Source organism: Grammomys surdaster, unplaced genomic scaffold, assembly GCF_004785775.1.
Source record: "Grammomys surdaster isolate TR1022 unplaced genomic scaffold, NIH_TR_1.0 173, whole genome shotgun sequence".
In the NCBI taxonomy this organism is placed as follows: domain Eukaryota; kingdom Metazoa; phylum Chordata; class Mammalia; order Rodentia; family Muridae; genus Grammomys; species Grammomys surdaster.
The window spans coordinates 3,649,624-3,672,918 of NW_021604621.1; the positions used below are offsets into that span (position 1 = coordinate 3,649,624).

At 39.5% G+C, this 23,295-nt stretch overlaps 1 protein-coding gene across 1 annotated transcript in view; it reads right to left on the reverse strand.

Moving 5' to 3' along the window:
- Window positions 1–704: 704 nt before the first annotated feature.
- Chrdl1 (chordin like 1) overlaps window positions 705–23,295 on the reverse strand; it is a 105,975-nt gene continuing 83,384 nt past the window's right edge. The window contains exons 8-12 of the mRNA XM_028767473.1: window positions 18,913–19,081; window positions 15,398–15,592; window positions 9,643–9,810; window positions 6,351–6,440; window positions 705–3,086 (exon numbers count right to left, since the gene is read on the reverse strand). Coding sequence (XP_028623306.1) covers window positions 2,956–3,086; window positions 6,351–6,440; window positions 9,643–9,810; window positions 15,398–15,592; window positions 18,913–19,081 — 753 coding nt within the window. The 3' untranslated portion in view covers window positions 705–2,955. The remainder of the gene's footprint in view (window positions 3,087–6,350; window positions 6,441–9,642; window positions 9,811–15,397; window positions 15,593–18,912; window positions 19,082–23,295) is intronic.

Here is a 23,295-nt window from a genome sequence, read left to right on the forward strand (position 1 = left end):
CACTTAGCTTTTACAACCTACCCCAGCCAGGCCTCAGCACCAGAAACTTCAACACTTTTCTTTGCCCATGTTACCTACATCAGTACATAATTTCTAGCCTAACATCTGATACCTCAGCTATTTATACTTTGGACTTACCTTCTAAAGGCTTTACACATTTTAACTTCTGAACAGCCTGTATTTAGCTAGCGTTGGGGATTTAAGGGAATTTATTTTCCACCAACACTTATATCAGCATCCTTACACTGGTCCCTAACAAACTTGGCATAAATGTGCTGTGAACAGCAGGTCAAAATTGAGATCCTTTTGAAATCTAAGTGAGTAGTCCAAGGGGAAGTAAAACATCAATGATATTCTAAGTACCCTGCTCACCTTGAATATCCCTGGTCATTGATGAATATTCTACTAATCCAATTATTTCATATGCACTGACTACATTAAGTCTTATGGCAAGATTTCAGGTGAAAGGCAATAGAATCATCATTATCCCATTTTCTAATTGGGAAGACTGACAAATCCAGTAATTGCAGAGCTGGCTTAAGAATTAGGCAACTTTATTGCTAGGTTGACACTGCTAACTACTCAGGAAAAATATGACAAGAATGTCAAGGTGACTGTGACACCAAAAGGCCCACCCATCATCATTTACCCAATTGAATGACAATCTTGACCAGAGTGTCAATTATATGATATTCTCAGACATAACCTTTTTAAATTAAAATTTTATTAATGTAAAAATCCAGAAGCACAGTGACTACATAAATAAGTACCATATTTGGGTACGTGTCCCGTGAGACGAGTGAAAGGCTAATCCTGTTATGCTATTCATACTTGGTTACATGAGCTACAAGAAAATGAATAAAACTGCAAAATGGTGCTTATGGTCTTTGCTTTCCCAAATGTTTATGATACAAATAAATACACAAAAAGAACCACATCCATTCTTCTCTACTAACTACAGGCAGTTTGACCTCTTTCCCCTATGCACTATGCCCTACTCAACAACAAAACACTGGTGGAATTTCTACATTGACTTAGCATAGCTCCCCAGTTCCTGCTTCCCACAGTACTTTAAAAAGGTGTGTTCCTGCACCTGGAGACAAGAGTCTGTGTAGGCTAAGCTTTCAGAGAACACCTGGGTGGGAAGGTTTGTGGGTGAATCATCCAGCAGGGGAACCACCACTTTCCTTCAGGATCTGGTGACTGATCTCTACACTCTGGAAATACTGTTTCCTCTGAGAGGGAAGCAGCAGAGAGTTGGTACTGCCCCATCACAATGTTCAACAATGTTCTGTGGCTTTGCAATCTAGGATGCCTTATGACTCTCTTCTGAGGAGAATGTGTGATTGGCTGGCAAGAAGTTTGTCTCATGAAGCCCTGGCCACAAAACCTAGTGTCTCTTTTTATAGAAACCTTCCTTTCTCTGACAGGTTCTAGTAAAGATCAGACTCTTCACATTTTTTCTTATCATATTCTCTCGTCTACAGTAGGAAATACAAAATTTCTTGGTCCTCAAATTTCTCAGTATTCATGTGAGCTCATTCATGCTCCTCAGAAAGACAGATCCAGAAAGCTCCCCTATGATCCTTGCTATAAAATATTTATAGTTTTTTTCCAAAAGGTGATTTCTAAAGCCAAGCCTCAGAAAGGATAATTGATGCTGAGGCACAGGGCTGCAAATAAACATTTCAGAAGCAGCCTTGTCTAAAATTCCCGATGCAACCCATGCTAAGAATCAGACAAGAATAGTAGGAAGGGTTAGGACAAAGATCTTTGCCAGAATTCTCAGCTCCCTGAATGAACAGTAACTCTTAACAGAAGAATCAATGTTGAGAAGCTCCTAAGGACTGAGCCTCTTTGAAAAGTCAAATTTCAACTCCTGTAATCAGAGAAGGAAGATTACCCTTATAAAGGCTTTTAGAATAAGAGCATCTGCCAAGGTGACTATTGCCTCAAGAACATTAGTGAGTACCATTAGCCTGTTAACCAGTTAGTTTTATAGCTGTGAAAAAAGGGCTATTTTATTTTTATCAGTTGTATTCTTCTACGGTTATTTTGTTTTGAATAAATTTATTTTCTGTGGATTTCTCTAATTTCTACCTTCCTAATGGAGGTGCCATAGGTTCAGATAAGGAAAAAGAAGTGGCATTATTAGACAAAAATAAATTTAGCACTTCAAAGGGGACAAGACCCACAAATGGTGTTCTTCACCCTAGGTCTATGGCTGATTACTTTAAAACCTGCCTTTAAGGCTTGAGGGAAAAGTTTTTTTTTTTTTGCATACATTTTTAGTTTGTTTCCCTGGTTACGAACAACCTTAAAGGTATTTAGGAGTCAGATAGAAGGACAGTTCCATGTGCAGTGTGTGTGTGTGTGTGTATGTGTGTGTGTGTACACATGAGATATGAGGATGGAAATTTCTTATCACTTCTGAGACTAGAACCCAGGGCTCCACATATACTAGGTATGTGCTCTATAACCACCTGATTGTATTACTACCCACCGAATAACTTTTTGAAAGAAGGAAAGACACTTGAACATTCAAAAACTACTTCATACAGATGATTATTTGACATGACTCAAACTGAGCAATTACTTTCTCTTTCCCCTGACTTTCTACAACAAATCCCTAAAAGTGTTTTTCTTTTCTTTTCTTTTTTTACTTTAACCTGCAAATAAAAGTGATTCTCAGAGAAACTAGAGCTGTACCACACAGTCCTATCCCTTCTCCCTCCAGAAACCATTAAAGACTCCTCTATTCTCTTTACAGGAGATGTTTGAGGGCTGGCACATCGCTGCACATAGAGGAACAAGGTATGCTGTGGCTGGTGTGGATAATTTGAGTGAGATTGACTTTGGGGTTTTGGAGCGTTGTTGACTTAAGCAAAGTAAGCCGGCAGTCCAGCTGCAGCTTGGGTTTCTTTCATTGATACTATCCAATCCTGGCTGTTTTGTCTAACAGTGGTCCTTTTCAGGTCTCTCCAGGTACAAAACCTGGACCAAATCTTCCAGTTCTGTTCTGCACACCCGACTTGAGCACATCTGGCTGAGCTGAGCTTCTCCTTCAGTGAAGATCTTCCACTGGTCTGAAAGGCAAACACAGAACGATCAGGAGTGTGTAAGAGTAAAGCTGAACTGCCTAGGAATACAACCAGTTCCCTTCAATCATTCCCATAGCTTTGTAGCCCTCTCCGGACATTTTAAATATGAAAGGCAGGTGGTTTCATTAAAAAAAAAAGCATCCCCCCCAAATAGGTTTCTTGGATAGAGACAGAAAATAAGACATGGAATTTTCACTTTAACACATAGCATTTGAAAGATGCCCCCCAAATGAGATGCAACTGTTCTCCCATGAGCAAATCCTGAGCACTATGTTCAAAAAACTTTTATTAAATGATTTACTTGATTTTAAATAGTGTGTTTGTGGGGTGGGGGTGATTCATGCTTGTGAATGCAGGTGCCTACAGAGTTCAGAAGTACCAGACCCCTCCTGTAGCAGAAGTTCTGAACTACCCTGATGTGAGTACTGGGAACTGTACTCAAATTTTCTGGAAGAACAGTTTACACTCTTTAACCACCGAACGAGCTCCATCCCCAGTGTTTAGAATTTTTATAGTGTATTCAGCATTTATAAAATACAGTCTGCTGGCTTGCTTTATAGGTGGCTCACTTCACACCACGTTAAAAAAATGCCTGTGAACAGCAATATCTACTGAGTTACTGGATCACAGCTTGCCTTCTTTGGGCCCCATGTAACAGTTTGGGTTACTTGATTATTATTCATTATTTTCCCAGTTCTTCTTTTCCTTCGTCATCAACTACTCATATTCATTTTCTTCTGAATCTCCATGTCCTTATGCATCCTTGGCGCCCTGAACTGCCATCCTATGGCTGCTTCTAGTGTTCCATCCTCATACTGGCACAACCCTTTCCACTCTTAACTTGGCACTATTACTTCTATTTGCCTGCTGATTCACAGCAATCTTTACTTTTCTTTTTATTCTTATCTTCATGGTGATGAAATCTGGGGAACTCTGAGCCCAAGGTCAGGAAATTCCTTTCCATCCCAAACCTGCTTTGAACCTCTGTGCTTCCCCTACTCATATGAGAATACGACTGCCTGCCCATTGAGACTTGATTCTCCTGCTTATTTCTCCCTTAAATTCTCCCTACTCTTCATGCCTCAGTAGGAAAGTAAAGGACAAAAAGAAGACAGCATTTACCAAAGCCTTGCTGTGTGTAGGGCTATGGAGGCATGTAATGTGAATGCACTGGGTTTGTTTTTGTATCCCCAAGTGATTCCATTGAATCATTTCATTATCACCTTCCTTTAGACTGTACAATGTTTGGGACACATAGCATCTACTCCCATTACCCATCTGCAATCCTAATTACTCTAGGCATAGGGTATGTCTAAATTAGCTTCGACATCCTCTGGAGCCTAATTCAGTGGCTTGCTCACGACACAAACTGAACTGTATTCTATGGCAAAATAGTCACCATTGCTCCGGGGCCCCTAGTCTCTACCTCTATTCCTTATTTCCTCATAGGGATTTCCTAACCCAGGCATTCAAATTTAATTTCTATTGATCTTTCAAATGACATACCGAAGACCTTTCTAGGTAGTTCTCAGGCATCCTGATCAAAATATATTCCAAGAGGAGGTCCTTATTCACCAATACCTACTTATTCTTTAGCTTTTCATTGGTGAATGGCATTACTATCTACCCAATCTATAAAGTTATTAATACTGGAGCCATTGCAAAAAGATTCCCTCTTCCCTGTGACATATATCTGTTGACTTAGTTTTAGAAATATCTCTCATGGTGGTCTATCCTCCCTTGTCTCACTGACCATATAGTGTGAGAACTTCCTAATTCAGACTCTCACCAGCTCTGTCAATAAATGATACACCCTACTCCACACAGCAAGTCCCTCTTTCTAAAAGCCAGATGGAAGTACAGCATTTATGTGTTTACTAACCTCCAGTGCTTATACTGGAGGTAAAATCTATCATATTAGTCTTAGCATTGCAAACAAGGTTTTTCACAGCCTGGATTCAGAAAGGTGAGTGTTCTTGAATCTATTAAAAAAACCCAGAGCTCCACATTGATACCATTGTGTTGTTCGTATTGTGTAGCAACTCCCAATGTTACTTGCTTTGTGTATGCACTCTTCACTGGCTTCTTCTAAGCCTTTTGACTACTTCATACCAACTCTTTTCATCTTCATTGCACCCTATGCGGCCTTGGTGATCATTCTTCGCCCCCACCCACAGTTCTTGTTTGCTCCTGCCTGATTCTTCTCTTAGGCTGCACCTTCGCCCTGGACTGATTTCTTGACCTGTTGCCCAGTCACACCCTTTTCTTTGAAAAAGCACCTCCTCCCCGAAGCCTTCCTGAAGCCTTCCTCGATTAAGCCCACCTGGGCTTAATCTCATTGTTCTTTGCAGATTCCCCTGAGCACTTAGGAATTTGACTCCTCACAGCTAGTCTAATTCACACCGAAGGCCTGTTCCTGTTCTGTCTTGCCCATTAGAAATTCCCTGTGGATAGAAATCTGGTGTCTTTTATTCCATTAGAAGTGCTCCCCACCCATCCCCACCCCAGTGCCCTGCAGAATCTAGTCCCTAAGCTCCATCTAGTGTAGAAAGAGGGAGAGCAGCAAGCCTGCATGAATGCCTACATGCTTTTAAAGAAACATGAGCACCTAATGGTAGTTCTAAAAGAATCAAAGAGCTTTGCTGCAACATAGAACTGATAGGGATTCTTTATCTCTGTCTCTCTTCCTCATCCCTAGAGAACATAGCCTTCCAGATACCAGGACTTCACAATTATACCATACCTGAATTATTGTGAAGCTTCCCTCTACCCTCTTGGGCCTTGGTTTATCAGTTTTATTAAAGACATTTAAGAATCCTTGACCTGAAATAGCTTGTATGTGGAGTATATCACAATTTGTATTCGTCATGTCCAAGCTTTTTCAGTTTGCACTCAGACACCCTATTAGCTGCTTGGTCCTCCAAAAGAGAAATAGAACATTCCCTAATGTTGACACTGAACGTTCTTTATGTTCACTGAGAATAAAAAGGTACTTCATAGCCAGGCGGTGGTGGCACATGCCTTTAATCCCAGCACTTGGGAGGCAGAGGCAGGCGGATTTCTGAGTTTGAGAGTTCGAGGCTAGCCTGATCTACAGAGTGAGTTCCAGGACAGCCAGGGCTACACAGAGAAACCCTGTCTCGAAAAACCAAACCAAACCAAAACAAGAAAGGTACTTCATGTGTGGCTATGCCACATTTAAAACTTAGAGGTAGTTTCCAGCAAAGAGTAAAAGGAGGTACCACTTACTCAAGGTAGTCCGAGTCAACAGGTTGAAATCATGGAGCTCCCCAAACATCCTCTTGGAAATCTTCTCAATGTGAAAGTGCTGGAGAATGCCTAGGGCCAATCACAAAGTAGAACAGGTGATAAAATATTTTCTATCTCTTTTTGGAAGCGAAGACCCTCTTTTCTGCCCAGGCTGAGCATATAATCTCATTACTGGGTTTTAGGAGTATTGAGCTAGGCTGTGTAATGTACTTAACCAGGAACTTGGACGGTTCAGGGATTTTAATTGACTCCATTTGTTCCCTTGGCTCACTGGCCTTTCTTTAGCTTCTCCTGGGACTGGAGATAAGGAAGGTAGTACTTCTGACCATGAGACTCCTGCCTACGAAAAGCATGAGCACTGGTTGGAGCTTCTGTAGCCAGAGGCAGTATTAGAAGTTCTGCCTTTGGCCATAATTTGGGTAGACTAGTTCCTGCCAAACCACTAGGCTGCCCTCCTGGCTAAACAATAGAAAGCCAGTAGTAGGATCACAGTCATATTATTTGTGTAAATGGAGAAGCCACCCCCATTCCTGAATTCACACAGAAGAGCAAATTTTTCCTTAGGGAAATAGTCATAATTCCTGTAGGCTTCTCTCAACAAGCAAGCAAGCAAACAAACAAACAAACAAACAAAACCTAAACAAATGGTGGTGGTGGGGAGTTCTTCCGCATTGCCCCACAGTTTCCACTTTGCCTAAATATCTTCTATTAGAGACAGGTAAATAGCTGAAACCTGCCAAGTAGGTAAGAAGCAACATGTCATCAGCTCACTTGAACTCAGTGGTCAACAGCGAAGAAAGGAGACAAAGCTTGGGTTTTTCTGTGTCCAGGAAGCATAAACCTCCCTTCAGTATGAGTAGAGACTACTGATATCTTCTACTGGCAAATTGTGAGCCATCTGTACGTTAGTGGAGTGAAGAATATGGGATCACTGCTTGAGAAACCAGGCCAGGTGACTAGTAAAAGACACTATAGAGCTAAAGATAGAAAATCAACATGCCTAGATAGAACGCCAAAATAAACATGGCCAAAAAGCATATGCGCATCCTATCATACTTTCTAATGGGTGGGGAGAAAAGGCAAGGTTGTTGGAGGAAAGGAAAGAGAAAAGATGCAGTAACAATTTTAGCAGTATTACTCAAAGTAGGATTCAAGTACCACTTGCATTGGTATCACAAGTTTCTGCCTTAATCATGAAATGTTTATAATGTATCCAAGGCCTACTAAATTCTCATCTCTGTAGAAGGACTACCTAGTAGCATCTTAGTACAGTTCTCTGCAAGATGTTGAAGCATACACATGTTTGAACACTGGTTATTATCGTTGCTGTTTTGAGATAGGGGCTTACTTTGTAGTCCTGGCTGGCTTACAACTATGTAGATCAGGCTGTCCTCAAATTCACAGAGATCCACCTGCCTTTGCCTCCCAAGTAATAAGATTAAAGTCATGTGCCACTATACCTGGCTATTCGAATACTCTTGAGCCTTGGGCAGGAGGTAGGCTCAATGGATAAAGGATATATCTTATTGTCCAAGTGGAATCTTATGCCTACACTTGGATTCCTGAAAACCTTGACCAATGTAAATGAGCACTAGTCTTGTCTATGCAGCACGGTGGTGTGAATACATAGATGTGGAGTACATAGAGTATTAAAAAGAATATTGGTTGTTGTGGTGGCAGCTGTGAGGAATCAGAAAGGCAACTGGATATCATGACAGTGTGTGTGTGTGTGTGTGTGTGTCTGTCTGTCTGTCTGTCTGTCTGTGTGTAGGTACTTGTGTACCACACCATGCATGTGTGTGTGTGTGTCTGTCTGTGTGTGTGTGTGTAGGTACTTGTGTACCACACCATGCATGTGAGTGTGTGTGTATGTGTGTGTGTGTGTGTGTGTGTAGGTACTTGTGCACCACACCATGCGTGTGAGGGTCAGAGGACAATTTACTTGTGGGATTCAGTTCCACCATGTGAGTTCCAGGGATGGAACTGAAGTCATTGGGCTTGTCACCAAAACTTTACACAGTGAGCCCAAGACCATAATCTTCTAGAAAGTAGGAAGGATGTTTTAAATTTACCTTAATCCAGAGTGCATGGTGTAATTCCACAGACATAGCTTCACACTGGAAGGATGGGTTTTCCTGTTTTTTTGAGCTTTTTATTGGAAACGTAGACTACAGTTTATAAGTTTACAGTGTTGGCCATAGATTAGAACCACTTTGAGGACTTAAGTAAATATACTGATTGATGCACTTGTCTTGCTCAGACCAACAAATTAAACTCTGGTGGCAGGGCTTGGATATTTGATATAAAGATCGAACCAAGGCAAAACAAAACAACAAGTTAGTTCAATGATTATGATATGCAGCCAGAAAGAGGAAAACAGGGTATGCTCTTCCTTGTATGTGGGTCCTACCTTCTAATTTGTGTCTATATGTAGTTTTGTGAAAGTAAGCATGAGTGTTGATGTTGGGAAGCGAGAAGAAAAAAGGTTTAAGGGAGAGATGTATAGAGGGTAATAGCATTTAATATGAAAGGGGAAGGGGAAATACTAGGAATGAAGAAGTCTATGGAAGATTATCAGGAAAATGGGATGGGTCAAACAAGATAACTAACTAAATAATGAACTGTATATGAAAACCTGCTACTTTATAACCTAATTTATTTATTTATTTATTTGTTTGTTTGTTTATTTAGGTTTTTCGAGACAGGGTTTCTCTGTGTAGTCCTGGCTGTCCTGGAACTCACTCTGTAGACCAGGCTGGCCTCAAACTCAGAAATCCTCCTGCCTCTGACTCCCAAGTGCTGGGATTAAAGGCGTGTGCCACCACTGCCTGGCCACTATAACCTAATTTAAAAATATGAAATTAGAAAAGATATATTGGTCAAAATTGAACCACTTGATTTTCTCATTGGACGTTATAAAAATGAAAATAATAGAAGAATAAGAGATGAAAAGATGTATAGGAGAAACTGTATCTATTATCAAAAAATCCAATGAAAACAAAAGGCTTTGTTGCCAGAAGAAGAAAGAGTCCCTCCTTCAGATTTTGGTGCTGTGAAAAAGACAACCTTGGGAATCTTAAGAGTTAAACGTTAATCTTTAGCACAGGCTGTGTTAAATTTGAAAACATAATATCTACGCTAGACACCTGCCAGTTTCTAAGCAACAGGATAACTTCTGACCCAAACATAGGAACATGTTGAAGCAAAATTAAGGAGAGTCGTCTTTTCTCTGTTACACTTAAAAACATAAATCCAATGCTGTTTTGCTCACCCTTTCGAATGGTCCAAACATGCACCTCTACTTGAGGTGGTCTCTCCGTCTCCAGTGCTACTTTTCTAGTTGTCTCTCCATCCTCCACAAACACAGACTCATACACAGGCATCGTTTCTTCTCCACAATAGGAACTTTTGCTGTCAAAGTTTTGGCTTGGAGGTTCTTCTGGAACCAGGAAGCAAGTAGAGGTTTGGCACAGATATTTTTAAAACTAGAAGTGAACTTCTGTATTTAGCCATCTCACTGAGACTGATCAGGAGTAAACAATCAACAGGAACATTTTTACAGAAACAAGGCTTCCAGATTTACCTCACTAACTCAGCTCCAGCTGATCCTTTAACATCCATCAAATCACCGAGACACATCTAAACTCTCATGAGTCCATGTGATGACAGAATCCGTGGCTGTGTAGGGTACACCCACAAACTGAGCTGGATCTCCCTACAACAGTCACTGAGAAGTGGACTTCAGTGAAGAGGATATAATATAGCCAGGTATACATTTCTTAGATACTTAAGGGAGAATTGAATTTTCCTTACTAGAGTAGAATTGTGTTCTGTCCAGCCCCATGTTGTTAACAGAGGCCCAGGAAATGGGCCGACAGAGGGCTTTGGTTAGCTTCTCTGACATCATTTCTGTATACTTAGAAAACACTCATGACACTCACTTATGTGCATATACTTGCCCAACATATCCATCCAAATTGGCTTGACATTTCTGAATGCTCTTTGATTTGTTTGTAAGAGGAATGATAATACCGGATCAGCACCAGTGCCAAAATCTAGATGTCAGATTAGTCATGTGTATGCTATGCCAAAGGAACGGTTGGGAGATACACAAAAAATTGGTCAGATCCACCATCTGTGTGTGGATTGTATCCTATGTATACCAAACTGTTGAACTTCAGCTCCCAGGAATAAGAAAGGCACCAGCCCCATAATACTTGACATTTCACATGACACTCCCCTTTGTCCAGGGCCCATATTAAAAAAAAATAAGTTTTCCTGGTTGATTATTGGTGAGTTGTTCCTTTGCCATGTGTGTATTCAAAGTGTGTAACTCAAATAAAAAACAATGAAGAAAAAGCCTTATACACCATAAAAACTTTGAGACTGTATGGAAGCCATCTATCAGAATAGCTGAACTGTCAGTGATGAAACCACTTAAGGGTTGAATGGTTGGGGATCTGTAGCTCATACTCACTGTTGTCTTGGACTGAACACTGTGGTCAAATTGCTATTATATGTCTTTTTTGGACCCGATTAATTTTCTTCTCTACCTCCACCTCCCACCATTTGGCGCTGGGAGGATAAAACTACTGTGATCTCTTGACAGTTCCAACTTGGGTCATTCATTTTGTGGATTATTCTTAGAATCAAGCTTCCTTTCTCCCCTTGTCTTTCTTTTTAGCCATTTGATTACTTGGCAGGCCAGTCCTTTTTTGGCGATGTTAGATAATTAAGGGCTGTGTGCTTACAGTTTTCAAATGGGAAGAAGAGACCTGTAGAAATTCAATTGTCACTTTTACAAGGAGGGTTGAGTTTATCTTAATGTTGGCTATGAATGTAACTGATACATGTAACCTAAACCATGATGCCACTAGAAGTCATATGCTCAAACTTTTCTGAGTATCAGAACGAGTCATTTAGTAGCACCAATCCCTCCTAAGATTGGGACTTACACAACTGAAGAAGTCCAAAAACAACAAAACTCCATTAGCGACTCAGCCCTAGTTGAAACTGGAAGACCCTAAAAGAGGCAAATTTTGTCCTTAGACAGATGTATTTGATAACATCTTGTACTTTTCACACTTGCCATCTCAAGGCACCTCACCTCCACGCTCCTCTACTCTCATCTCCTTTTCAGCGAACCGTGCCACAATTGAAGTCATTGCTGGCCATGTCCATTCCCCATGAGAACACTATCCTGCGCCATCTAGAACTAAGAAACTTAGATACCATTATTTTGGGAGGTGGTGATGACAGATAAAGATGTGTTAGCTCAGGTAAGTTTTTATGTCATGACAAGGGCATTTAATGATCAAATCCAAAAGAAGTGTGTAAGGAATTCCAGGTATCAAGGCAGTAGGACCAGGGGTATGAGAAGTGAGTTGGGAAACCTATAGGAGGTATATGTCAATCCAGGAAGTAGACACTGACATGAAAGGGAAGGCTGGCCTCTAACAGAGCAATAAGAAGAGAAGCAGAACTTACATCATTTACCTTGCTTGGCCTGGGCTTGTTGCTGATGGAGCCTGCTATCAAAATGTTAGGATGAAACTTTAGGCTTGGTCACCAGTAAACTTTCTTTCTTCCCTACCAAAACAATATTCTTTTTCTATCACTGCTTTGTCCATTTCCCTCTAGATCATGTGCCATTTTAAGAGGCCACTGATGGTGTGATAGTCCTGTTTGTGGACCCTTGCATGTCATCCAGGAGTCTATTTGAACATCACGTTTTCAAAGAAGCCTTCCCTGACTACTGTCTTGAAAACTATTTTTTCACTAGTCACCATCTCCAGATCTTGAGCCGTTTCCCTCCACGGTCTCTATCACCTGCTAAAATTATGTCCTTGATTTGGTTTCACTGTGTTTCTTCTCCATGACAATGCAAGAACCAGGCTGGAGCCTTTGCCTGTCTTGTTCACCTCTCATTCTTCAGTGCTCGTGTTTCCATGCAGTATGTACTTAACATGTGTTTTTTAGGGTGATCACAAGACATACTCCTTAATGCTTTGAAGGTGCTGAATTTCTGTACAGGTGCCTGGCCATGCAGACAGTGACTCTTGGGCAATATGATCCCTAGGAGAGATTTAAAGTGCACAAACCCAGGTCTGGCTCCGAGAGAGAAAAGTACATAGAATGAGATTGGAACTCTCTTTCCATGTTGCCTAATGGATATGTTATCTCAACATATCTGATTAGGGTGGAAAAAATAGCTCATCAGGGGAAACAAAATTCAGTTAGTCTGATTGCATAATATATTGACAATTGGAATTCTGGAAGGTGGTTTTTAAAACAACAACTTTTATTATGTTTTCAAGTGATGAAAGTAATACATGTTCACTATTGAAAAATTTAAAAATACAAGTGAAAGAAGAAAATGGGAGTACTTAATAAGTCAGTTATCCAAAGATGATCTCTGTAAACATTCTGTCATAGTCCTTTCCAGGCTTTAAAAAAAAATCTAAACACAGACAAACTCTTTCTTAAACACAAAAATTAAGTATAATACACATATTTTTGTAGCTTGCTTTTTAAGTTAGTATTTCCATGTCAGCAGTCTTGGTCTACAGTGATTTTAATGTCTGCATAATTTTCCACAGTGCACTTATACCATAATTTAGCCATTCCCTTATGAGTGAATTTTCTGAACATTGTCAAGTTTTCACTATTATAAATAACACTGCACCAAAATTCCTGGCTTTTAGACCTTTATGTGTCTCCATTTAGTTTCTCAGCAGTGGAGTTGCTTTATCTGGATGCTTTAAAAACACAGCCAACCTGAGAGGGAAGTTATTTTTTAAACTAATGCATGCTCAGTTCCCATTTTCTCCTTTTATTTGAAATACTCATATGAATAAAATCCTAAGCACAGTGTGCAATGAGATTTTTGTGTGAAAATAAAAGAATCAAATTGGAATTCCTTATCTTTAGTATTTAGATAATTATTGATTTTTTTTTACCATAGATTATCCTTTGAGTGTAAATGTTAGGCCTTTGGCCCAAGAGATTGGGGATTTCAACTGACATAAAGATTTATGGATTAAACAAGATAACAGACTTTGAAGTGACACTAAGTCACCATGCTTTGGTGGCCCTGATATCCATATCATTCCTAGAATATGCTCCCTGCCTACTCTTACCTGAATTTTAGTATGCTGATTCCTCTACTATTGGTTAGCTCTTGTCCTTTATATATCCATATCTTGTCCCTGTGACTTTCACCGTGGGAGATGAAGGCCATTAGAGTTACATTAAATAACTACTTGCCAAACTTTAATATATTTCAATAGAATCACTTGATGATCTTAACTGCTGAACTGGATGCAGAGCAGGTGGAGGCCTGAGAGTCAGCTTTTATAATTGTCTCCTAGGTGCTGCTGGTCCACAAATCACATTTTTAAGGACAAGACCATGAACCACTATGAACGGACAGCAAATTGTTCTGAAACTTTTCTGCACATCAAAGGAGCCCGAGGCACTAAAGTGGGGCTCCAAGCCCATGTCACAATTCAAATCAATTAGATTTCAATTTCTGGATATGAGGCACGGGTACTATTAGAACCCCCTGGGGATTCCAATGAACAGACGATTTCAGGAATCATTGGCTCACATGAAGATACTCATGCATTTACACTAAATGCGTGTTTGCCGGGTAGGCAGGAGTGGTTGTTTAATGGAAGAGATAAATGATCTATCCATCTCCATTTTAAAAGGTGTTTGTTTTTCACTTGTATTTACATAAATTCTTTTCACAAGGCCTAAGAAACGATAGTAAACTCTTGTGCCTGGGAATGGCTAATTCACTGATAGTGAAATTCTGGGACTGGGGAGGGGGGATGGTGGTGGCTGTACGAAGTCACTTGCTTTAACCATCTTATTTTAAAGAAAAGGAAATGGAGGCTCATAAAGGTGAAGGTGCTTGTTTTAGATCACACAGGAAAGCTGTAGCAAGCCAAAGTTACAATGCCAATATCATAGATGGTAATTTTTTTAAGTAGCTCATGTCTTAAAAACCACCATTTTAATAATTTGTGTTTAGAATAGATCAGCAACATTTTCCAGTAGAAAAGACAATAGGCTGGAAGTGACCTGGGTTTGACATCTTGATTGTACTATCAATTAGATTCCTGACTCTGGAAAAGTCAGTTTATATACTTTACTGTTCTTGTCATTAACGAAGAAATAATATAATTTTAGGGGTTTAGTGTTGGAAGGTGATGAGGAGGTTAGATAATAGATCCTAAAATACCATTAGAATGAATTGTTTCTATAGCACAGTGGAGTTACCATATCCAAAAAACAATTGATAAATTTTAAAATGACTAGAAGAGTCTAGGGATAAACATCAGAGAAGAGAGAATGATAGTTAGCCTGATTTGATAAATATACCACATATATATATATATATATATATATATATATATATATATCTTGAAGTAACATACTGTACCCCATAAGTATATACAGATATGATGTCTCAAAAAATTTTAAAAGAAATTGCAAATTAAAATATAAATATGGAGCACAGTAATAATCTTTTAAATTTTTTACATGGGGTTAGATATGTATGGATTTGATGTATTTTCAAGGTCATATAATGACTTTAGATTTGGATCAGGACCCAAATTTCTCTCCACTGTAACTCATGCATATCTCATCTGAAAAGAGTACTGAATTATGTTTTAAAGTGAGTTAGTTAGTGATTTAAAACGTGAAAGGTGTGATTTTTCCTAAAACAGTGATAACGTAAACTCTCCAATTTAGAAAAGCAAGAACAAGTTAAGCAATATGGCATGTGTTTGAGGTTGTAGACGAAAGAAACTCTGAGTAGTTAATTCCTTCAAAGCAATCATCAGTGTCTCAGAAGAGGAAAGGATGAAGTTCATTCTTGATAGAACTATTATCGTTAGAACTATATGACAGGTCATTTATAGTTTTGATGCATAAAGAAGACTGAATAGGACTATGTGTGAATCTCATTCAACCAAAGGCAGGGCCTCCAGCCAATGCACCTTTTGCCTTTTTACCTGGGCACACCTTGCAGCACTTTCCATCTATTTTTTGAGGATACTTGCAGGGGTATCGATTGGGGCAGTGGATTTTCTTACATTCTTGCTTGGTGACATTACAAGTGCATAGTACACATTCCACAATGCCAAATGCTCGGAGATTAGGGTGCCAGGACTCTCCATGAGAATAGGTCTTTCCATTGGAAACACACACTGGAAGAGAACACAGGAGTAGAGAGAGTGAAGACAAATTACTAGGTTTAGAGCACTACCAATGGATTCTTTAAAATATCAAACACCATTTGTTCTGAGCAAGAAGATGCATTTACAGAGATAGTCTCCTACCATAGCACTGTCTGAGTGATAAGCTACATGCAATAGTTATCCATTTGCACCTGCAGCAACCTCTGGATGCTTACAAATAGTGTGAAAAATAGTGGGCAACCTGCAAATAGTTTTTCAATGGGGTAGGTAGTAAATGAATACATTAAAATGAAATTCTATTTGTCTCGAACATTTGATAAAGAATCTCAAGTAGAATGTAGTATTTTTAATATCTTCAGTGCCACAGAAAATGTGTGTGGTCTAAGTAGTTGTGCTTCTGGGTATTTCCCAAAGAGATTTGCTATCTAGGGAGGCTAGATGTCAAAACTTCTTCTCTTTCCAAAGGACCAGTTTTATGTAAGTCCTGAATCAAACCAATTCAGAATATCAAACGCTATGAGGACCTAATCTACTCATATAGATGGATGGACATGGGATTTAATGTTGCCAAACTATGTTTTGGTACAGGAAGAGGGATGCTAACACAAGAGTGAGAGGAAAGGGACACACATGTGTCAGGTAACTTGTGAGGTGGTAGCATTTTATGTTATTAACCTTCAGACATTTTTTCAAGTTTCTCATTGGTAGCTGTTGTAGAAATGTGGCTACAGCAAGTAAGTACTTGCCTTAGAGACAGATATCTTTTGCCACTCAGGCAGTTGTTGAGGGGAAGTATAGTCATTGACTCAATGTTTTCTGAATTACCTTGAAAGGGCATGCATCTGAGCTACAGGCAGAGGAAAAGGGATATTTAGGAAAAGGGATAAGGAACATCCTTCCATATATGTCAGCCTTATGGAACTAGGTACCAGAAAAATAAATGGACAGGCAGTGATGTGAATGGAGATGTCTGAGACTCTATCTTCTCCATTTCTAAAAGGCTGAGATTGTGGATATGGCAAGCAGTAATTGGGTCTGGGTGTGTCTTTTATTATTTCCATCGCCTCATCACATCCAAGGAGACCTGTCGGCATCTTGATCAACGTTATCTTTAGGGTAGGGTGGATTGCTTTGGGAAGGGCTGAGGGAAGACATATTCCCAGTTGGGGCGTTTCTAGGAACTGACTGATTTGGCTGCAACACAGACTCAGGATGAATCATTGGGCTATTTCTTTCTCATCAAGTCCACTGGGTCATATTAAAGAATATGAACGATGTTGACTGTCTTTTATTGTACTTTGCAAGAACTGCCTGAGTACTGGGCCCTCTAACAGGTCAATCTGTGTAAAGATTTCCAAGAACCTAACCTGGAGAAGATCCCAGTACACAGAGATTTTCAATAGATACTAAAGAGTGAGGCTCAGGGCTATGAACAGAATCACAGAAATCAGACAGGATGTATTGCTCTTTTTCTCCCCCTTTATCTCTTTTCTCTCCTCCTGACACAGTAACACAGTTTTCTAGAACATTTTGAACAAGTGGGTACAGAGTTGTCTTCAAGAACATTTTGGCAGAATTTAAGTTTCAAATGGAGGAGTCTTGTTGCTTTTCTTTTGTGATTTTTAACAAAGATCTAAGAGTATGCACCTCAGTCATTATGGAGATAGCTCAGGTGAAGTGTGATCCATACTCAGAGAACACAGAGCAGGCAGCACTATTAAGAAATCTATAGCTAAGTGTTGTCTTCTTTTAAACCTTTGGACTATGGGAACAGTCCAGACTGAGCAGAATCCCACACTCTGCAGTGGAATAAAATGTTGCCTTAGAAGGGAAGGCAGCCTCCTCCCACCGACAAAATTCCAGAAGATGATTTTGAATCATCCAGCTGGGGTTTGGGCGTTAAGGTGAAGACAAGAGATTCTTCAGTGAACTCTAACAGAAAGGTTAAAAGAGAAGGGCTGTGTCCAAGTAAATGTGTCAGATAAAGAAATTCAAAGCCACCAGGGCTTTTGTAGGACACCAAGGCTGTCAGGGGATGAGCTTCTACTGTGAAAAATGAAGAATTCTTAGAGAAATTATGTTATATGAGGCTTTCAAAGTCTATTTTTGTCCTCAATCATTTTTTAAGGTTTACAATTCTTCCAGAGCAAAGGGAATCTACTGGGGGTAATTTAGGATTGAAAACTCCAACTGTATCTTTATCTAACTCTTCTTCCTTTCATAATATTGTATCAAAAAGCCTTGCAAATTAAAAGCCATACATTTCAAGTCAAACACAGGTCAATAATAGGTACTTCTAATTATTTTAATGACTATTGTTTTATTAAACTGCATTTGGAGTTTTCTCTTTAGCCAGTAAATTTAAAAAGTGATGTTTTTATGTATAATCTGAAATTTACATCTAACTAGTAACAGATGTGAGGAACTAGTTTTCGCTTGACCAGCTCTGTTGGGCTTTATCCTAGGACTCCTTTGTAATGGATTGTTTTTCACCCCTGTTATTCATTCATTTGGTTTAATAATTTACTTTTATCCTGTTCAAAGAATTGCCTTTTGATTTATTTTTCTCTCTAAAGAAAATAAAACATGCTTGTGGTTATGTAAAAAGGAACCAGTTGAGCGTTGGTTCCCAAGAACTGATTGACAGGATACCCAACAAACTCAGCATCAGTCAATATTATGCTGTTCTCTTCTTCCCAGCTCCACAATTGGATTTGGGGTATTTGAGGCCAGAGGGGAGAAAACTGGACCAATGAACATATATGGATGTGTATGCAACCAGACTCATGGCTGAGTATACTACAGTATTAACCTGTTCAGTGGTCCTGGTGCTCAGCTAGGTAGTTTCTGGACATCTCACTGGCTCATTCAATTGCAAGCGTGATCCACATTAGCAAAATCTCTAAGACTGGATTCAAGAATATTTAACAAGAGTCCCAGGAGAAAGGCTTACCACTTAACTATTAACATTTAACACTTAAGTATTGAGAAGAGTTTCGGGAGTGTTGGGCACCCAGTACCTTTTAATATTGGGTATTCTGCTTATTTAAAAGAAAGTGAATTTTTCCTAAATGATCTTCAACTTCCTGAGGCAATGGTAAAATTGTTAGAGGCTGCCTCATAAGCACAAAGGATACTTGTGTACACTACTCTGGGTATATTTGGCGAAAGTCCTATAAGTTACCCCCAGTCACTTGTTCATATTCACATTGCAGACTTCATATTAAGTGATCCACATGTAAATATATATGTTTTTAAAAATGAGATAAAGCACTCTGTCCCAGGTCCATTCTCTAAAGATCAGGTATGCTGAGGAGATTACCCTTTACCTTGTCCATGTTTGTGCTTGTTATTGATGACAATCTGCACGATGGTCCCTGATGCTTGCTGGGAATCTATAACAGCTCCCCGGTGACTTCTGCTGCCAGGAAAGCGGGGAAGCCCTCCAGCTTGTCTGCTTGGTGGAGGATCGTAGGGAGAACGGAGGTAAGAATGTCTCTATAAATGACAAGAAAAAAAAAGTTCAAAACAAATAACAATGAGATGACAGACACTGAGTTATGTACAGCAACAATAATTCAATGGCTTTGATTTTTAGTGATGAACTCAGATCTTAATAGTATGTCTTCTTAAACCAACCAAAGTAAGGATGCCACTGTGGAAAAGCAGCACTGACAAATTTGCTGAGGTTTTCTCTCTCCTCGTAGATGCTACTAGATTCACAAAGAAACTTCTGGGGAAGAAAACAGCCCCAAAGGTTAAAGCGCTTACTTGCTAAGAGACTCACATTTCCCAGTTTAAGAGTTACTCTGCAACACAGGGCAGAAGGTAACAGGTCACAGGAAAAAGTCCAAAGTGGTGTTTAAATTATGAGGAGAGATGCTTGTTGGGGAGGGTTTGTGACCGGGGCCATGAACAGTGGGTAGACTTTTTTTTTTTTAAACAGGCAGTTTGTGGGGAATATTCCAGGCAGAAGTTTCCAAATTGAGAAGGTGTAGCAAAGAACATAGAGTCCTTAAAAGGGAACAGTTGAAGGATAACATTCCAAAAGGGGGTTGCAGCCAGATCATGGAGGACTTTAAATGACAAGCTAAGGGGTAAGTGCTTTATTTGGTAAATGATAGAGGTGGGAGTGTGGAGGCCTTTGAGGGATTTTTTTTTCTTAAGTCGAGAAATGACTTAACCAAAAGTTTGTTTCAAAGCACTAAACTGGAGAAAAGGAAAAGCTGGGAGTCAAATAGGGTCTCCACAATGTATCCTGACAGTGGAAACGCAGGCAATGTGATAGACCACACAGCAGAGCACTTCACTGAGACAGGAGAGTTGTAGGGTGGCAAGCCTTACAGAGTCAAGGACCCTGTTTTGTTCACTGCTATATCTCTGGTGCTGAGAACAATGTGCAATATCTAGACTGCATGCACCCATAGCTGTTAAGTGAATAAAAGTATTTTCCCAAGGAAAGTGCAGAGTCTTTGAGTACTGATACAGTGACCACTACTCTTTCACCAAGAGTCCAAGGCTATGATAAGCTCAACCAGTCTTCTTCTTTTTCCCTGGAGCCAAGATAGAGTGCAGGTAGAAGGGGATGATTTGAGTAATAATGAAGTGTTAAGGATTAGAGCCTTAATACGAACTGTTGTAGAGACATGTCATATGGGTAAAGAAGGGAAAGTCCATGAAAGGGGTTCACAGGCAGTAAAAAAAGGAAGATTCTTACATTCACTGATAGAGATAACAGACAAACTTAGACAGTTAGGGAATCCTTAGACCTCACCTTACCATAAGACGAATTTATTTTGCTATGTATCATAAGCACATCTTTTGAATTTTTTTGCTTTAGAAGAAGGGAAAAGTGAACAGAAACTGGAATAAAAGGACTCCTTTGGACTTCTGACATAAAATATTATCCTCTGTATCTAAGAGTCTACTCTGGCACATTGCATAACAGCTCACACAAACAAGAATTTGCTCCAATTTGTTATCATGCACATGGATGGGATTCTTAGGGCAAATATTTCTCATTCCCACAATGGTTTATATGGCTCTTTCTGCCATAATCTGTTGCATTTCAAAAAGGCCATTACAGGCTGTTCTTTCCCTCCTGTTGTTTGACAACATTTTGCCAAAGAAACATGGAGAAGCAAGTTTTCGTGGTGGGTGTTCCACTGCTGCTAAAAGAAAGGTGTTCAACAGCAATACAATTAAAGAGGCTCAGTGAGTGACCTGGGGAAAGTTGCAAGGACATGATGTTCTCTGACTTGCAATGGTGAACACAAAACACGAAACTGTTCTTTAGCACGGGGGAGTAGTATGGGCCATGGTTGCAAACAAAAGACAAAACCAGAAGCACCACGATTTTGAGCAGAGGGTCTATTGTAGACTGCTCGGCCTCACACATTCATCTTAAGTCTGAAACGTCTTCACAGTCTTGCCTGCACACTTGGCCCTTGCCTGGTGCTACTTTTTGGAGAGGTTATGGAACTTTTGAGATGTGAGATATGTCTGTTTGAGGTGGGTCATTAGACATGGACCAATTGCCTCCTGTTCTCTACAACGTGGTGTGACCATACCCTGTGAAGAAGAGCTCCAATCACTGTTCCCAATACTATAAATTGGTCCACCCAAGTCACCATACCTTCTCTACCATGATAGACTGATACTTCCTGAGACTTTGTGTCAATATTTCCTCCTAAGTAGCTTCTGTCCACTATTTGTCACAGCATAAAGAGAACTAATCCATCTTGTCAGTCCTTTATTTTTCAGGTAGTGAGGTAGAGGACAGAAAGTAACAAGAATTTGTTCACAATACCGGGTTGCAGTTTTGAGGATGGAGCGGGAATGGGAGTATTTAGAAGAGAGATAGGAAGGAAGAAGAAAAGAAGTAGAAAGAAGAGGGAGAAGAATAGCTAAGAGGTATTTCAAACAGAAACACTTTCAGCTATAGTGTTTAGAACAGCATATACAAACAGAACTCTACTGTGACTGCATGGAGCTTTTAAAAAAATGTCAGGAACTAGTTGTCGCCCCTAGAGATTCTGATATAACTGGTCTAGGTAAGGCCTGAGTATCAGACATTTTATACATTCTACAGACACATCTAATTTGAACACAAGATAGGGAATCATAAACATAAAGAGTTTTCTGTTTTGGGGGAAGAGGTAGGGAGTGATGGTGTGAGAATGTTTGACTTTTTATAATTTTTGAGAATATATTATAACTATAGCATTTCTCCCTTCTCTTTCCTCCCTCCAATCTTCCTTGCTCTCTTTCACATTTTTATGGGCGCTATTTTCATTAATTGTTATTGCATGCAAATATACATGGATCTTCCTAAATATAACTTTCACAGTCCGTAGAATGGCTGTTTTGGAGTCCGTCCTCTGACCAAATTAAAACATGTTCAGGAGCCAGTCTGACCTCGTAAGCTGGAGCATAGAAGAAAAGGCATCAAGACCTTGGAATTGTAAGTGAAATTGGAGCTTATCTTAAAAATTAGTTGTAAAAAGGCTGTTTGAAAGGAGGACAAAAAATGTTTGCTAGAAATATGATGTTTCGCTCAGTATTCTAGTACTTGAAGGTCTGAGAACACTGTTTAACTTTTGAGGTCGGTCTAGAAGAATTTTTTTCATTTGAAAATAGCTCCTCCACTGCAGATGCTCCCCCAGAAACTCCTCCTTTCCTTGCTCTTGTGGTTAAAGTATGAGAAGTTTACATGGTCTACTCATACAGGAATCTAAAAAGTATATCGGATGTAGAATGTGTTACCAGGGGAAAGTAGGAAAGAGGAAGGGACAAGGGATGGGGCAAAGATGAACCCTAAGTCTTACTTAGACAGCAGCAAGAAGACCGGGCACACTACTGATGATACATGACGATGACAAAGTACATATTGCACACATCTCAGAGAAAGAATTGTGAAAGCTTTGACCACAGATCATAAACGAGGAGACAGATATGTTTAACATGATTTAAACATTAGACAGTGCATACATTATTGAAATACTACTCGGTACTCCAATAACTGGTAAAATTTTATGGATTAGTGAATTTTTAAAGAAAGAATAATGGTGTGGGAATGCTGAAGAGATGGCTCTGCAGTTAAGAAAATATACTACTCCTGGAGAGGATCTAATTTGGCTTCCCAGCATCTATGCTTGTTGGCTCTCAAACGTCTGAAACTCCAGGTCTATATCTGATAACCTCTTCTGGCACTATGGGTCTGGCACTTAGGTGCATGCACCTTTCCGTATGTATGTATGTATGTATGTATGCATGCATGCATGTATGCACGCATGTATGTATGTATATAATGTGTTTATAAATATATACATAATTGAAACTACAAATGAAATCTTTAAAATGGGATAATGATTTTATTGGTAGAAATGAAAAACCTTAGGGTTCATAAAGAATCTTCAATGGGCATTTTTGGTTCTAAATGTTTTCTTAAGAAGTTGTGAGATATTACCATTGGATGAACCTGGGCAAAGGACACATGGGATTTCTCTGTATTATCTCTTATAACTGCAAGTATAGTTGTTATCTGAAGCTAAAAAGAAATTTTGGTTTGAACGGTGTCTTCAGAATATATGCTAGCCCACATAATCAAAATCATATCTTAATCACTATCAACCTACAGTCTCTAGCTAGAAGAACTTTTTGGCCAGTGTCTTTCCCAAAGCATTTAAAAAATTTAATTGGCTTTATTATAA